Source organism: Mustela nigripes, chromosome 6, assembly GCF_022355385.1.
Source record: "Mustela nigripes isolate SB6536 chromosome 6, MUSNIG.SB6536, whole genome shotgun sequence".
NCBI lineage: Eukaryota > Metazoa > Chordata > Mammalia > Carnivora > Mustelidae > Mustela > Mustela nigripes.
The window spans coordinates 107,482,754-107,500,843 of NC_081562.1; the positions used below are offsets into that span (position 1 = coordinate 107,482,754).

General features: G+C 44.2%; 2 protein-coding genes across 11 annotated transcripts in view; one reads left to right on the plus strand and one right to left on the minus strand.

Annotated features, from left to right (window-relative positions):
- SLC25A18 (solute carrier family 25 member 18) overlaps positions 1-4,075 on the plus strand; it is a 28,325-nt gene extending 24,250 nt beyond the window's left edge. For 8 of the 10 annotated variants that reach the window (XM_059403935.1, XM_059403927.1, XM_059403933.1 and 5 more), the window contains 4 exons: positions 751-922; positions 1,682-1,836; positions 2,426-2,501; positions 2,928-3,738. In XM_059403935.1, the coding sequence (XP_059259918.1) occupies positions 751-922; positions 1,682-1,836; positions 2,426-2,501; positions 2,928-3,069 (545 nt within the window). In that variant the 3' untranslated portion in view covers positions 3,070-3,738. Of the gene's footprint in view, positions 1-750; positions 923-1,681; positions 1,837-2,425; positions 2,502-2,927; positions 3,739-3,809 lie in introns of those variants that run through there. The other 2 variants (XM_059403936.1, XM_059403934.1) reach the window with 2 other exon arrangements.
- Positions 4,076-4,671: 596 nt separating this feature from the next.
- ATP6V1E1 (ATPase H+ transporting V1 subunit E1) overlaps positions 4,672-18,090 on the minus strand; it is a 48,447-nt gene continuing 35,028 nt past the window's right edge. Inside the window, exons 7-11 of the mRNA XM_059404552.1 lie at positions 13,066-13,155; positions 11,940-12,008; positions 9,681-9,775; positions 6,522-6,609; positions 4,672-5,250 (exon numbers count right to left, since the gene is read on the minus strand). Coding sequence (XP_059260535.1) covers positions 5,188-5,250; positions 6,522-6,609; positions 9,681-9,775; positions 11,940-12,008; positions 13,066-13,155 — 405 coding nt within the window. The 3' untranslated portion in view covers positions 4,672-5,187. The remainder of the gene's footprint in view (positions 5,251-6,521; positions 6,610-9,680; positions 9,776-11,939; positions 12,009-13,065; positions 13,156-18,090) is intronic.

An 18,090-nucleotide genomic window follows, 5' to 3' on the forward strand; every position in this document is an offset into this window, starting at 1 on the left:
CTCAGGAGAAAACCATTTCCCTTCTATTTCTTAGATGTTGAGCTCATCCAGTTATGGGCTCTGAATTATTCAACTAAAACGAAGAATCAAATTTTATAAAATGGCGAAGGGTGTACAGGCCGTGTTCACCTGATCTTGGAGTACTTGAGGGGGGAGGCACCTTTGGAGGCCTGAGGGAGATAGATTTTGAACCAAAAGAATTTGCTGCTTTATACATGAGGCAGAAGGAAGTGGGACTCTGAGGTCCCAAAGCGCCAGCAGGATGATACTATGTAAATAGGCTCAGAGATGGTTTAGAAATGGAAGCCAGATCTAAAGCACAGCTTTGGCAGGAGGATAAAGAATTGGGGCTGGAGCACGTGCTGCTCTAATTCCCTACGGAGAAGGCTGGGAGGGCCCTGGCTCTTGGGAAGTGCCCTGTGCAGCAAGGACGACACATGAGATGACACCAATCTTAGAAAGATTTCCTTGGAGCCAAAAAATGAATGTTCTAAAGTGAAGGTAATCCAGGGCACTTGACTGTCTTGGTGGTGGAGTGTGTGACTCTCGACCTCGGCGTCATGAGCTCGAGCCTCACGTTAGATGTAGATATTTTCATTAAAAATAAAATCTTAAAATAAAATTCGGACTATCCTCAAAACTCCAGTAGGGAAGTGAGCCTCACCTCTGAGCTGTCCCAGGGTGAGGAGGCAGGAGGCACACTCCCTGCTGGGGCCTGGCTTGTGATGGGGTCTGTCCTCTCCCTTTCAGCAGCTCATCGTCAGGGCTCGGCCTCAGCACCAGCATCTTCCTCCTCCAGATCCTATAGTACGGGTTCGGCTTCCACCCACAAGCGCCCGTCCGCCACCCTTATCGCCTGGGAGCTACTCCGCACCCAGGGCCTGGCTGGTCTCTACAAGGGTCTGGGTGCCACTCTCCTCAGGTGAGGCTTTCTTCCTGAACTTGGGACCCAGAAGGGACCCAGGGAGGAGGGAGAGGGCATGGAAGGCCAGCGGGACCGCAGCCCCAATCTGTTGCTGCATTCTTCCTGGAAATTCAAAGCCCAGAGAGCAAACTACCTCCAGGCTTCCTATTTGGAAGCCTGCTTCCTATTTGGAATTCTGCTCAGTTCTCAGTTTGAGGCCTTTCTCCAGTAACCAGACCGTATGAGTATGAGATGTTCTGTGGCCCACAGGCACCTAAGAATGTCCTATGGACAAAGGACTTCGGATCGTTAATAAGTAAATGGACGGAGACCCCTCATTTTACCTTGCTGTTGACCAAAATCCTTAGAGTTGATCAGAAGTGTGCCAGGAAAAGGGCTAGTTTTCTACCACTGGGCAACAGATATATGAACTTCACCTTCTTGCCCACCCCATCCCCTTAACACGTAGCTTACAGAGCTCCTCACCAACCACTCTCTCAGCTCACGCTTACCTCAGCCTGTCCACGCATTCTCCCAGAGCGTGCTCCAGGTCCCTGCATTTGCGGCCCGGTCCTCGCGGAGCCCTGCAGGTGCTGGGAGGGTGGGGCAGGCAGGGTGACCCTTCGTTCCCCTTCCACCCGCTATCGCTCCACATCATCACGGGGGTCAGGGAAGGAAGAGGGAACTGCGGGCTGGTTTCTGACTGTCGGCCAGGCCCTGGGCTTAGGGAAAGGCTTCTGCCTGAGCAGGCAGCTCACTGCTCTTGCTCTCCGGCAGAGACATCCCCTTCTCCATCATCTACTTTCCACTGTTCGCCAACCTTAACAACCTCGGGTTCAACGAGAGCACGGGGAAGGCTTCCTTTGCGCATTCCTTTGTGTCAGGCTGTGTTGCAGGTTCTGTAGCCGCTGTCACAGTAACACCTCTGGACGGTAAGTGTGTTGGAGATGGGGGTCTTCAAGGGCTGCCCCACTTTACAAGTTAGCCGCACATTCGTCTAGAGGATAAGTGGTCAGCTACTTTTCGTATATAAACAGCTTCAACCTGAGAACTCTTGGATCACAACCTATGGCCGCCAGCAGAAACTCAGCAAGGGTCTCCCGAGATAAAGTGGAGCCAAGGAGACCTTCACTCCCTTCTTATCCCTGACAAATGCACTCATCCTCTAGGTGCTGATTTCATCAGCTTTTCATCCCCCAGTCGAGTTTTCAAAGTGGAGGCTAAAGACAGGAGTTTAACGGTGTCAGAACACACTTCTCCTATCTTCAGGGCTACTCCCGGCTACTCTACCACACAGGTGGACCTTTCTATAGTATGAGTAACCTGAAGGATCGTGTCATTCTAATTATTTTATTTCATGAGGCCCAAAGAGCAGAGGATCTTCTACTACAGATACACAATGGCAGCACTGGCCGTAGGATTCAGTATTGTGTATGCTGGCTCACTTATAAATGGGAAACCACTTCATGTTGGCAGGAGGGGGCCAAGAGCCAAATGTTCACTACTTATTTTCACTTTTAGTTTTGAAAACGCGAATCCAAACCCTCAGAAAAGGCCTGGGCGAGGACAGCTACAGCGGGATCACTGACTGCGCCAGGTGAGAAGCCTGCAGCCCTGCAGAGGCTGGGGCTGGGAATGTTCCCCCCCCCACACACACACCCGCCTTGCAGTCTACCTACACCCCACCTAGAGGACAATTTCATCACTGGACTAGGCTGAGCTCTGGCTTTGATATGTGTTCCTTCCCTTCACCTCTCAACAAAATAGAATGTACTGGGAGCTTTCTCCTCCTTTGTACTACATTTCTCCCAGAGTCTAGTTAGACTGAGCTGATTTCCCATGGCCCGGACCCAGCTGCTTTGTAACCGAACTGTGCTCACATGGTGGCTGGGACCAGGCTGCTATACCCAGGGGAACCCGCTGTGGAAAATGACACCTACTCTCCAGATGTACAAACATCAGAGGGGGACCATTCGCAGTGCACACCTGCCCATCAGTTCATGGGGCTCTTCTCTCTCTGCAGGAAACTCTGGATTCAGGAGGGACCATCTGCCCTCATGAAGGGAGCAGGCTGCCGGGCCCTTGTCATAGCCCCTCTCTTTGGGATTGCCCAAGGGGTCTACTTCATTGGTATTGGGGAGCGGATCTTAAAGTGTTTCGAGTAGAGATAGCTGGAGCCCAAGTCCCCTGCTAGACTTCAGCTAGATGGGGGTGAGCAAGATGGCCCATCCAGGTTGTATTTTGTCCTCTAACTTGTAGTGCTACCTCAATCTCTGAAGAAACACTCTTATTCTAATAAGCAAGCTGGGTACAGTCCCTTTCTCCCTTCACATCTGCTGCCTTTTCTTTGGGGCTACAACTACCAGCGAGCTCCAGCAGCTCCTAACCACCTACTTTTCAATAAGAGAAACAGGACTCGTGTGGGTTGGATTAACTGCAGACCCTTAACACATAATAAAGATAGGAGGGTCCTTTCTACATTTTCCTTTTCTACTTCACACTCAAACTCCATACACTTGAGTCAGTTTGAGGATTTAGAGTTAATTCTGAATTAAATAACTTATGGTTAGTTCTAGCACTGATTTTGGGCAAGGGGAGGATCAGAAGTTCAATGGGACCATGAAAGCCCTCAAAGTCAGCACAGAGTTGGAAACCAAGCAGATCTTTTCAAGTCGTGATGGCTGCAGGATTAGGGTGACTAACCAAGCCACAGGGGCCAAGGCAGGGCAGCTGCCCCACCCTCACCCCCACCCTGGCAGGTCCTCCCTCTAGGGCACAGCTCTCCCACCCTGTCCATGGAACATGGTTTTAAATAAAATGGATTCAGATCTCAACTTGTCAGTAGTGGGAGAAGCAGACGGGCTGCAGTGAATGGCTTGCCCTCTATTGTCCCTGTCCATTTCAGAAGCGGGCTACATCCCAGTGAGTACTACAGCAGTCCCTCCACGGGCTCTTCAGATGACTGCTTCGGAGGCTGGGGGATAGCAGCTGCATCACACTGGGTTTTCGGTCTTGATTCCATCACTGCATAACTGCATCGCCTTGCGGAATGGGTTCGCTGTGACAGTCCCCATGTGCCTTCTTTCCCCAGAGGGCTGCTGCAGAGAGATGCTAGCAACACAGGGGCTTCAGGTCCTCAGTAAACAATGCCAGGAGTTGGCACTTACATTAGTCCCCACCTTGTCTCAAAAGTCACTGACATTAATGAAAAACGATCAGGCTCAGTAGCTGAGTTCTCTACTGGGAGGACTATGTGTGAGTGCGGACTGCAAAGACAGAGCCCAGTTAGACCCTCACCTTTACCCCATTGCAAGGCCCCGGGCAGTTCTTAGTGGTCACAGGGGGAAACCAGAGGAGGAGAGAAAGAAAAGGACCTTTGTGAAAGAATTTAAGACTGACACAGAGTAACCCTTCTCCCCCAGTAAGCCCACAGATGCTTTTCCGACTCTACCAAAGCTAATAAAACGATTTCCTCAATAAAGCTGTCAAACCCTCCAGAGGACAGGTAATAGTGAACACCTGTGTGTGTGGTACGTCTGAAAGATTTTAAATGGCTGGAAGGAACGTTTCTGGATAAGAGCCTGGTAAAAATGAGCAGGAAGTGCCAGAGGACAAAGAGGGTTAACGGTTTCAAGTAGTGACAGCTACCAACCAGCGACTATAGGGATTAGGAGAATGCTTCCTTTCCAGATACTTTGGGAAGAACTTTTCCCCACAAATCATAAAACTTGTAGCACCTTGCATAATGAGTCACAATGAAATCCATGTAAATATTTTGTTTTAATAAATAAGACCTACTCACGGCTTAGATTTTAAATCACATTTACAGATGAGGAGCACTTCTAGGCCCAAACAGTTTTACAGTGAAGCTACTATTGCAGGTAGGAATGCATGCTCCCCACGCATCTGCAGCTTAAAGAGCAGAGACTGAATGTCAAAGAACACCACACACTTCACCCTCTAGGCTAGAGAACTGATAGCAGAAGACGAGAGAAGAGCAGAGACCCGGTGAAGCTCCAGTAACCACCATCTGATACCCTCACCTTCATGCTACAAAAGCAAATATAAGTCAAAGCTAAGGAGGAGGTTTCCTGATCATAGTAAGTGAAACTTTCTCATATTAACAATTAGGCCAAGGGCATTAGCTACAGAGAGGATCCACTGATAAATACATAATATTAGAAGAGTGAAGAGGAAGCCACACAGATATCTTGTTTCTTCAAATATCAGAAACTTCCACATGACAGGAAAGTAGTGCATGAACTCCACCTTGCCCGGAAGGTTTAGTCCAAAAACTTCCTGTTGGCATTTGCACCAAATAAGGCGCCCCGTACTTCTGGCATCATCTGTGAAGAAAGAAGATCTTTCGTAAATAGGTGCTGTCAACTGGAATTTTTTTTTTTTTTTAAGGATTTTACTTAGTTTTGAGAGAGTGTATGTATGTGGGTGGGGGGAGGGGCAGAGAGAGGAGAGAGAATCTCAAGCAAACTCCCCACTGTGCAGCTGAATCCCACCACCCTGAGATCACGAGTCAGACACTTAACCCACTGAGCCACCCAGGTGCCCCAGAGAGGCACATCTTAACTGCAAGTGGCAGGTCAGCGACCCCTACGTGGCTGGGAAGGAGACCACAAAGCTAAGCAGCAAGTCTGTACCTTTCCTTCAGAACCCTTGGTGGGAAACTTACCCGATCACAAATTTGTGATTATGACTGACTGACTGCTTAAGGGACAAAGAAAAAAAACTAAAGGCATTATTGTTTAAGGCTTCTGTTAGCTGTGCTGCAGGGGGAAGAGATGATCCCTTAACAATATTACCTCATAATATTCTGGATTATCTACTTTCTTTCTTTCAACGAACAGTCACTGACTGCCTAGTATGTGCCAGGCAGAAAACACATAATTCAAGTTTGTGCTGAGGCACTCATTCATTACAGCAAATGAAAAATCCTCAGGATTTAATCTCAAACTTCACAGGCTATGCTGTCCAAAGAGAGACCACTAACCACGTGTGGCTACTATGCGTCTGAATTTTGCCCAGTGCAACCATGGGACTCAGTTTTTAATTTTCCTTAATTTTACTTCATTCATGTGTGGATAGCGGCTAATCTAATGGTGAATACAGCTTTAGGGTTTAAGTTATCAGAAGATGATACTCAAGGTCAAAGCGCTCTCCCCTAAGATGAGCTAGCAGCCACAGCAGCAGACTACCGCTGCTGAAAAAAGAGGCCCAGCGTTCTGAGACACCTGAATTCTTGCTCCCTAGAGATTATCTGTACCAACCCGGAAACACCTGAAGAGCCAGCAGCCCTCTGGCAAAGTCCTTTAAACAACATTTACTTTAGTTCCTGTCATTCTTACTGGAGAAAGGACCCCAGGCAGCAGTAAAATTGTGTACATCAGAATCCTAAATAAACAAAACCCTCATTCAATCCCAAATCCACTCTCATGTAAATGGTGTCACCTCAGTAAACGTCACCTGCCTACTGCCCACTCAAGAAAATGCCACAAAATGTAGAAAGAACGAAAAACCCCAAATACCAGTGAACGCACATATGTTCTCTGCATCACTTCAAAGTAACAACAGACCAACTAATAAGATGTATTCCCACACTCACCTGCTGGGCTATGAGATCCAGCCGGCTTTCTAGAGTATTGGAAACTTTTATTTTACGATCCCCATTATAGATCTCAACTCCACCAGCTCTACAAAGAACACAGGAAGTAACAATTTTTATAGATTTGAGGAAAACAGACACATGGTACATTTACTTTCTTTCCTGAGAAGAAAGGTGTTTTGTTGCATGGAGTGTGTCTAAATACTGTAAGGGGCCAAAAGACACATGCAAAGAGCTTAAAATTAATTCAGAAAGCTTCTGAGGATTTAGGGTATGGAGGTGGATAATAATGGTCATTTACCAAGTGACTGCTATGTGCCAATCTGATTCTATGTTCTAGCCACCTAAGTTAATTCTAACAGCCCTCCCCAACAAAATGAAATGGGGAAGGATTTTGTCTCAGCTTGCAAATCAATCGCATCCTCATCTGAATATTTCCTAAGACCCAATCCTGCTAATTACCAGGGGTACTGGTAAGGCCATATTCTAACTGTACTGTGTATCAGATGAAAGGTACCACTGTAATCTTGTGCCGAACTGGCTCTTAGGGAGTCCTGCCTCTAGCCAAACCTCACTTCTGTTGTTCCTTTCTCCAAAGTTTCTAGCACCTAGAGGCTTAAGGCAGAGAAGTCAAATTCTATTACAAGGAGTCCCCGGGGAATGAAATTCTTTCATACATTAGATTTTTGTCAAATATTTTTCTTCTTCTTCCTTTTTTTTTTTTTTTTTTTAAGACATGGAGGGGTTTTTTTGTTGTTTGTCTTTGGCGTTGTTTTTTTTTAATAAAGATTTTATTTAGGGTCCTGGGTGGCTCAGTCAGTTAACCCGCTGCCTTTGGCTCAGGTCATGATCCTAGAGTCCTGGGATCCAGCCCCACATCAGGTTCCCTGCTAAGCGGGGAGCCTGCTTCTCCCTCTGCCTGCCACTCCCCCTGTTTGTACCCTCTCTCTAGCAACTAAGTAAATAAAATCTTTTTCTTTTCTTTTCTTTTTTTTTTTAAGATTTTGTTTATTTGACAGAAAGAGCACAAGCAGGGGAGATGGAGAAGCAGGTTCCTTTCTGAGAGGAAGGCAGATGTTCAAATGACTATGCCACCTAGGTGTCCCCAGATATTTCTTGAAATAAGCAGGTTATGTGACAAAGACTGGGAAAAGGTTTGGTAAATTGTCTTTGGAAAACTTTAATGGACAATGAAGTTAATACTATCTTCTTACTCTCTACTCCCTCCCCCTGGCATTTCTTTGTTTCATCTGTCTTCCATTTCTCTAAACAGACTATATCCTTCATAAGGACATTCGTTGTTGGCTCTGCTGAAATCCTGACCCCACTGTTCGTGCCACAATTCTTTGTTTTCATGGAGGGAGTGAGGGCAGAAAAGACCACCACTGTGGGAGAATGTTGCCTGAGGGCCAGGCACTCACTGAGTGTAAAGCCCAGGGCTGCCCATGACTTCTATCTTCCCAGTAACCCTATGAGTCTTGGTCGGTATCCTTGCTATTTGACAAACAAGAAAACACGTTTAGACTGAATAAAACGAGTTAATTGAATAAAACAATATTTAAAATTCTACTTTAAATGAGCACTGGAATCAGCCCACCATTCCTTCTCTACAATTCTGAAATTCAATAAGCTAGCAGAACTAAAATCTAATTTATGTGTCTCCAAAAGCTAGATGACCTCTAGTCATCTGGCAGCAAATGACTAGCAAATCTTTAGGTACTTACCCCTTGCGGTGTGAGTGTTTCCATTTAGAAATATTAGTATATTTGATCACAGGGTGTGTGGGGGATGACGCCTCAGACCTTGCTGGGGATCTGATGTCACATGTGGTGTATGTTCTTTATTGCTTTTCTAAACACTGGGATTCAAAACATCCGGCCCCAAAGATTTCAGGACTGAAACGCATTCGTTACCAGACAGACCCTGAACTAAGTGCTTTCTGTCCCATCTGCCTGATCATCACAACAATGATTATCTGACAGCTCAATAAAGATGTATACTGCGGGTACCAGCCACCATTTTAAATGCTGTATAGACAAGACCTCATTTAAGCCTCCAAGAATTCTGTGAGGCAGGTGCTATTATCCCAATTTAGAGGCCCGGAAATCAAGGTTCTGTGAGATTTAACATTGAAGCTTTCTACACTAACTTATGTAACTTCTCAGTTTACAAAGCATTTTTTTTTTAAGATTTTATTTATTTGACAGAGAGACACAGCGAGAGAGGGAACACAAGCAAGGGGAGTGGGAGAGAGAGAAGCAGGCTTCCCGCTGAGCAGGGAGCAAGATGTGTGGCTCAATTCCAGGACCCTGGAACCATGACCTGAGCCGAAGGGAGCTGCTTAAAGACTGACCCACCCCGGCCTCCTATAAAACATTTTAACATGTACAATCTCCTCTCTTTTCCTCACTTCATGAAACAAAAAAGTACCATTTCCATTTAACTAATGATGGAATTCAGCCTCCAGATCACATAGCTCACAAAAGGCCAACTTGGGACTCAAACCCAGGTCTGGTGCTTTTTCAACTAGGTTTGCATGTCCCAAGGACTTTCTGCAGTGTTAGTCAATGTGTGCCTATGTGGCATTAGACCCACAAGCACAATCAAGGAAAGGACATTGGCTCTGACCTCATCAGGAGCTCCTACAGCCTGGCCCAGCTGCACCAAGCTTATCAGGGATGCTGAAGAAATGTCCTGTCATTGCCGCACAGCACAAGTACGATTGGTATTTGCAATTCTGTACCTGAGGAACCTAACTATCGGGTTCTATCTGTCTATATAGCAGTCACTATCCTACATGGCGACCTGTCTTATTTCTTAGAAACTTAGAGGTAGCAATTATCATCCTCAGCATCTAACACAGAGATCTGGACCCAGCTTTGAGTCCTGGGCAGAGAATTAGTGCTTCCTCTCTGCAGAATAAACTAAGTGACCACAGGAAGTTAGTTCCTTTTAGATTTTTAGAGCAAGTCTAGTCGGTCAATAAGAGAACAACAAAGTACTGAAAGAAAAAAACAGCAAGACTCACAAGTGGCACATGGCCACACCTTTACTCTTGTGGTAAAGGGTGCCTCAGAGAACACTTTGAACAAGACCCAGCACAAAGGCCATTTTCACAGTGAAAGCAGCTTAGACATTAAGGGCAGGAACACTCCTTACATTTCCTCAGGCAGGTAGGCCTCCTGATCAATTTGGACATCAACATCTTTTTTGGTGGCAATTTTATACATTGGAATCGCTTTCTGCACTGCAGCCTGGAAAAAAAAAAAACAGAAAACGGTGCAAGGTTTTAGCAGAAAACTATGGAGAAAGTATACAAAAAATTGGCCAACTATACAAGCAAGGCATATTCCTATCTATTTATCAAGTAAAAGAATAGATGCATTGTTGATGGAAATGTAAAATGGTACAGTTATTGTGGAAGTGGTATGGCAGTTCCTCAAAAAAAATTAAACACTGAATTACTATATGATCTAGCAATCCAGGTAGAATTCTACCTCTGGGTACATGCCCAAAAGTGAAACCAGAGACTTGAATGGCTAATAGGACAACCATGTTCACGGCAGCATCATTCACAACAGCCAAAAAGCAGGTAGAAACAACCCAAGTGTCTAACAGATATGCAAAAATATGCACACAATTCATATGCATACAATTCAGCCTTAAAAAGGAGGAAATTCGGACCACTGCTACACCTACACATGAGGAACCTTGAAGACATCAAGCGAGGTGAAAGAAGCCAGTCACAGAAGGACAGATGTTGTAGGATTCCAGCAGTACAAGGTACCCAGTGCAGGCAAATTCAAAGGGAGAGGAGGTAGGGTGGTGGCTGCCAGGGGTGGAGGGAATGGGGAGTTAGTGTTTAATGGGGACAGAATTTCAGTCCAGGAAAGTGAACATATTCTGGAGAGGGATGGGGTCACAACTGCACAATGTGCATCTACTTAATGCCACTCTACACCTAAAATGATCAAGTTTGTACTCTGTACTATATACAGTTTACAATTTTAAAAACAAATGAGCACACTAGAAAAAAAAATGCTATACTATAATCAGTGTGATAAGATATAATCAGTGGAAAGTCCTATCTAAATAATACTCTGCATAAGTACACATGTAAATAACATTCTTGAAGGAACTTTAGTTGGCAACTCAGACCCGCCTCCACAGAATGCTCATCACCTTGGGGAACCTCAAGTATGTCTAGCTCTCTGTTTCACAAGTTCATAAATGAGGCTGTCAGCACACACATGGATCCAGGTTACTGAAATGGTTCATAAACAAGTATCACAATTTATTAATTTCCAGTGCAAGGTGAAGGGAATGAGCATTTGTATTTCCCAGCTGGCATGTTTTCTTTCCTAGATGACAAGTTACTTGGGAGAAAAATTATAGTAAGAGTACGAATACATTATGTATTCTAAGTATATTAATTTATAGTAAGAAATGTAATTGCTAAGGGACTAAGCACCCAATCCTTCTCCGAAAGCAAGCTGCATGGAAGAATTTTATTTCATTATTATTTTTTTAAAGTTATTTTTTGTTTGTTTGTTTGTTTTACAGAGAGAGAGATCACAAGTAGGAAGAGAGGCAGGCAGAGAGAGAGGGGGAAGCAGATTCCCCGCTGAGCAGAGAGCCCGATGTGGGGCTCGATCCCAGGACCCTGAGAACATGACCTGAGCCAAAAGAAGAGGCTTAACCCACTGAGCCACCCAGGTGCTCCATATTTTTTTTTAAGTTTTTTATTTAAGTATTCTCTTCAGCCAACATGGAGCTCAAACTCACAACCCCACGATTAAGAGTCGCATGCTCTCCTGACTGAGCCAGTCAGGCACCCTGCAAGGAAGAATTTTAACCTGAAGAGTGACTGGATGATACAGAATCAGAGCCAGGGAGTTCATTCAGATTCTAGAGCACCTGTCTAATTCTACAGCCTGTCTGGACTCTCCAGGGAGCCAACGGCTGGTCCCCAGAAGGGGGGCAGCTTCTCCCTTAGCCAGGACATGAAGGAACACCTCGGCATTTGCCTCTGGGACTGCAGCTGTGTTTTCACTGCTGCAACCCTTTTGTCTTGTATCCCTACTCTTCTCCCAACTATAGGAATACATACTCTGGGAGTAGTCTGTCACTTTCAAATGGCATGGCCTAACTTTGCTCCAATACTGTGTGCTGTCTTCAGTATTCAGAAGATTATGGTGTTACAGAGCTCCCAGAAAGGCGGAGGGTACTAACTCAGAAGGGGCAACTTGATCTTCTCTACGAAAAGAAATCAGGGCTTAGGTACACTTAAGTTACTATCTATAATGTATTAAGATACCTCTAATTTCTGTGGCTGAGCTATCCTATATTAAAGCATGCATTTCATCCCTAACATTTTGATTTTTTTAAAAAAATGGGCTTCTTCTTTAAGCTCTTTACCTTTACCAGAGGGAAATCCTGCTTCCTGCAACGAACAATCATTCGGGGCTCCAACAATTGGTACAAACCCTGTAAGACAATCAGATGCAACTGTCAAGAAATGCAATTTATAAAATCCGAAGCAAAATAAAATATTTTTATAATTCTTTCATGTAGTTTGTAAATAGACAGAATATTCAGTATGAGAACATGGACAGAAGATTTCAATATCACAAACCAGATAAACACACCCAAGGCTACAAAATAACAAAATTGATATGGGAATCTTCTCTCACATCAACTAGGTGGAAGCCAAATGTTATTGTAATTAACTTAAGTAAACTAAGAATTCACAAGCAAGCTGCAAACATTTAAAATGTATATCATCTTTGGTCTGAACCCCAAATCTAAAGCAAGTATTTTAAAGGTGAAATCAAATTAGGGAGGTTTTGTTCTTAAAGAGGAACACAGTGAGACAGAGAAGGGAGGGAGAGATAGAATCTTAAGTAGGTTCCATGCCCAGTGCAGAAACTGATGTGGGCCTCGATCTCACTACCCTGAGATCATGACCTGAGCCAAAAACCAAAGGTGGACACTTAACCAACTGAGTCACTCAGGCACCCCTCAAATTAGGGAAGTTTTTTTTTATTATTATTATTATTTTTTAAGATTTTATTTATTTATTTGACAGAGAGAGATACAGTGAGAGAGGGAAATCAAGCAGGCAGAGTAGGAGAGGGAGAAGCAGGCTTCCCTCTGAGCAGGGAGCCTGATGCACACTGATTGATCCCAGGATCCTGGGATCATGACCTGAGCCAAAGGCAAATGCTTAATGACTTAACCTCCTAGGCACCCCAAATCAGGGAAGTTTAAAGCTGGAGGTTGCAAGCAAATTTGACCACTGAGTTCTAAAGGACTTATAAGACTATATAAAAGGACAGGAAAGTTGGAAAAGTCTGATCCAACCAGTATTACTGTCCCCTCATGCATGAGAAGGAAGAGAGCAAGGAAGAAAGCTAAGATGACAAAAATAGGAAAACAAAACAAAACAACAACAATAACAAAAAAACCAGAGCTGGTTTCTAATACATCTTGTCAATTTTGTAAGAACTCTGGCTACTAGTGGTAGGTCGAACCTATAAATTACCTGGAGGACCAGTCCATCCAGCAGCACTTGGTACCTGGTTGTATCTTTTACCACTTTGCTGAGTCTCTGTTTTGCTTCATTTAGTAGGTCCTACAAAGAGTAGAAAAGAAAAAAGTTATCCACAGGTAGTCAGGGAAGTCAGCTCAGAACTCACCGTGAGGATGGTCCTGGCCCATGCCCATTTGCTTCACATTATATTACTGTTTTCATTCAACACACATTCCAAGATAAATGAAAAACCAGATGCTGTGTCACTCACTATACCCTCTTACAAGGAAGCAGGAAGCCAGCTCCCAGGAAGTTCATGCTCAAACAGAGTAGCCCAGATTATCAATCAGTTCAGAAAACTACAAAACTGACTAACATGGAAAAAGCTACATGATACAGATTTAATTAATTAATTAATAAGCAAGCTATTAATATTAAGACTATTGTGCAGAGACACCTGGATGGCTCAGCTGGTTAAGCGTCTGCCTTAGCTCACATCAATCTCAGTGTCCTGGAATCAAGCCCCACGTCTAGCTCCATGCTCCTCTGCCCTTCCCCTCACTTATTATTTCTCTTTCAAATAGATAAAATATTTAAAAACAAAGACTTGTGCAAGTTGATTCCATTTTTTTATTAGGAAAAAAACAGTATCTGGATAGAGAGCAAAGTATGTAAAAAAAATCCAGCAGCACTTGGTACCTGGTTGTATGTTCTAGATACAAGGTGAGATTATCAATGATTTCAATTTTACTTTTAAGTTTTATTTATTTATTTATTTGACAGAGAGAGACAGAGAGAGAGAGATCACAAGCAGGCAGGGAGGCAGGCAAAGAGAGGAGGAAGCAGGCCCCCCACAGAGCAGAGAGCCCGATGTGGGGCTCGATCCCAGGATGCCGGGATCATGACCTGAGCCGAAGGCAGAGGCTTCAACCCACTGAGCCACCCAGGTGCCCCCCTTTTAAGTTTTTTTTAAAAGATTCTATTTATTTACTATTCGAGAGAGAGAGCAGGGGGAGTAGAAGAGGGAGACGGATCTGTAGCCTCCTTGCTGAGCGTGAACTTGACATGGGGCTCAAGCCCACATCCCTGAGTCATGACCTGAGCTGAAAACAAGAATCAGATGTACCCAAGTACCCCTAAAATTTTTCTTTAAATTCCAGTTAGTTAACATATATTAGTTTTGGGCACACAATGTGGTAACTCAACGCTTCCATACATCAGTGCTCATCACAAGCGCACTCCTTAACCTATTTACCCCATCCCCCCATCCATCAATGATTTCAACTTTCTTTTTTTTTTTAATTTATTTGACAGACAGAGATCACAAGTAGGCAGAGAGGCAGGTAGAGAGAGAGGAAGGCAGATGCTTAACTGACGGAGCCACCCCGGTGCCCCCGATTTCAATTTTCTTTATGCTAGTTTGTAGTTTCCAATTTTTCTATAATAAACATTGACCGGGCGCCTAGGTGGCTGAGTTAATCCGCTGCCTTTGGCTCAGGTCATGATCTCAGGGTCCTGGAATCCAGTCCCGCATCGGGCTTTCTGCTCAGCAGGGAGCCTGCTTCCCTCTCTCTCTCTGCCTGCCTCTGTGCCTACTTGTGATCTCTGTCAAATAAATAAATAAAATCTTTAAAAAATAAATAAATAAACATTGACCTTCTATAATAAAAATACTAGGGGCTCCTGGGTGGCTCAGTGGGTTAAAGCCTCTGCCTTCGGCTCAGGTCATGATCCAGGGTCCTGGGATTGAGCCCCACATCAGGCTCTCCGCTCAGCAGGGAGCCTGTTTCCCTCTCTCTTTCTGCCTGCCTCTCTGCCTACTTGTGACCTCTGTCTGTCAAATAAATAAAATCTTTAAAAGAAAAAAAAAAAACTAAAATAAAAATTTAAAGGGATTACAGGAAACAAATCACTTATGATTGAGAGAACACAGTGGAAATTACACATTAAGTAATAAGCACTTATTGGCTTACCTGTGAAAAGAGAAGTCAAGTCTTTAAAAAGGTGAAGAAAATGCCTCAAATTATTCTACATGGTCTATTCTACTTATTATGATCTCTGAAAGCTGTTTCTTGATACTTTAAGGAGGAAAGAGGGACATATGCTCACCTAGAGGTCAGTCAGAGTTTGGGGAGAGAAGGTGCAGAAGAATAAGTAGCTTTCTATGCTGAAAAGCCCTTTATTTGGTTCTGAGAATTACCCTTGATCCCCAGCCCCTCTGAAACCCACTGCCCTGCAAGACACCTGAAGTGAGCTCTCACTTCACAATTTGTGCAGAGGTGAAGGCACCCGGACTCTCACTCACGCATCTAATGACAAGCAAACATTTATTTCATTTGATGTCTACTAAGTGCAATTAGACCAAGATTTATTTTTTTTTTAAGTATTTATTTATTTGACTGACCACAAGCAGGCAGAGAGGCAGGCAGAGGAAGGGAAGCAGGCTCCCTGCTGAGCATCATGACCTGAGCCGAAGGCAGAGGCTTTAACCCATTGACCCACCCAGGCGCCCTAGACCAAGATTTTTTTTTTTTAAATCAGAATTATGGGGCGACTGTCTAATAAATAAATAAAATCTTTTTAAAAAATATAAAAAATCAGAATTACTCACTAATTTAGGGCCAATTAAAAAAAAACTTCAAAAAAAAAAAGATTTATTTACTTATTTATTTATTTGAGAGAGAAAAAAGAGAGAAAGAGAAATCACAAGTAGACATAGAGACAAGCGGAAGGTTGGGCGGGGGCGGGGGAGTAAAGGAGGCTTCCCGCTGAGCAGAGAGCCTGATATGGGGCTTGATCCCAGGACCCTGAGATCATGACCTGAGCCAAAGGCAGAGGCTTAACCCATTGAGCCACCCAGGTGCCCCCCCAAAAAATTTTTTGTTTAATAAAAAGTGAAATAGATTCCAAGGCTACAATAGCAGGTATATAAGAATGTTGGCCCTCCACCCCTTTCTGTCAATTCTGACAACAGACAACGAATAAAAGTCCAAACACACACATACTTTCAAACAAAAACTGTTTCTAACATACTAACAAATAAGGTAAGAAAAATTTTAAATAGTATGATTATGTTCTACTTTAGAATATTTCTAATCTGTAGCTGGCCACCCCCAAGAATTACAGGAAGGTGTTCTGAGAATCCATGTCATTAGAGACTGTAATGAAACTAGTTAAAATGCTTTTTAAAAGCAAATAAAATGGTTTAAAAAATATTCTACTTCACGTATTATTATATACCTTAAGATTATCTTCACTGAACTCAACATTTGTCCAAAAAAAAAAATTCCTTACGGGGAGCCTGCGTGGCTCAGTCAATTAAGTACCCAGTGTGGGCTCTCAGTTTCTGCCCAGGTCGAGCACCGCCCCACCTCAGGCTCCACACTCACCAGGTTTCCATTTCGTTTTACTGATGAAAACCAAATACATTTAGAGTTAACAACAAAGACACCTGGCTGGCTCAGTTGGTAGAGCTTCCGACTTTTGATCTTGGGATTGTGAGTTAAGCCCCACGTTGGGTGTTGAGATTACTTAAAAAATAAAATCTTAAAAAAAAAAAAAAGTTAACAAAATGTCCAAAAAGGCGTAATTTTTATTCTTTTAAATGTGTATTTATTAGATGATGGTCACTTTTTTTTTTTTAAAACATTTTTCCCATTGTGGGATCATCTCAGGTTGGTTTTATTTCCATTTACTGATCCTCAGTCAGTTTCTACTTTAAAGCCCGTAGCTGACAGAGGCATTCCTTTTTTTTTAAAAAAAATATTTATTTATTTATTTATTTGACAGAGAGAGAGAGAGATCACAAGTAGGCATAGAGGCAGGCAGAGAGAGAGAGAGGAGGAAGCAGGCTCCCTGCCGAGCAGAGAGCCCAATGCGGGACTCGATCCCAGGACCCTGAGATCATGACCTGAGCCGAAGGCAGCAGCTTAACCCACTGAGCCACCCAGGCGCCCTGACAGAGGCATTCCTATGATAACCCCTAAAAAAGGAATCTGCTAAAGAAACTGTAGGGTGGGGCACGTGGGTGACTCAGTGGGTTAAAGCCTCTGCCTTCGGCTCAGGTCATGATTCCAGGGTCCTGGGATCGAGCCCCAAATCAGGCTCTGCTCAGCAGGGAGCCTGCTTCCTCCTCTCTCTCTCTCTCTGCCTGCCTTTCTGCCTACTTGTGATCTCTGTCAAATAAATAAATAAAATCTTAAAAAGAAAAGAAAAAGAAAAAGAAAAGAACATGATGCCGTGAGAGATTTATGTATTTATTTAGACAGAGTGTGGGCACACCCATGTGAGCAAGGGGGTGGGTACAGAAGAGGGAGGGGGGAGAGAGAGTCTCAAACAGGTTCCATGCTGCGCATGGAGCCCAAGGTGGGGCTAGATCTCAGGACTGTGAGATCACGACCTGACCTGAAACCAAGAGTCCGACGCTTAAAAGACTGAGCCACACTGGGGCCCCAACAGAGCATTTTTAGAAATAAAATTTCTGGGGGTGCCTGGGTGGCTCAGTTGTTAAGCGACTGCCTTCAGTTCAGGTCCTGGGATCAAGCCCCGTACGGAGCTCCCTGCTCAGTGGGGAGCCTGCTTCTCCCTCTCCCATTCCCCCACTCTCGCTGTATCTCTCTGTTAAATAAATTAATAAAATCTGAAAGAAAGAAAGAGTGGGTTAAGAAAAGAAAAAAGAAAAGAAAAGGAGAGAGAGAGGGAGGGAGGAAGGAAGGAGAGAAGAATGGAAGGAAAGGAGAAAATTTATGGGGGCGCCTGGGTGGCTCAACTGGTTAAGCGTCTTCGGTTCAGGTCATGATCCCAGAGTCCTAGGATCGAGTCCTGAATCTGGCTCCCTGCTCAGCGGGGAGTCTGTTTCTCCCTCTATCCCCTCCTCACTCATGCTTTCTCTCTCAAATAAAAAGCATCTTTAAAAAAATAAAGAATAGGGGCGCCTGGGTGGCTCAGTGGGTTGGGCTGCTGCCTTCGGCTCGGGTCATGATCTCAGGGTCCTGGGATCGAGCCCCGCATCGGGCTCTCTGCTCCAGGGAGCCTACT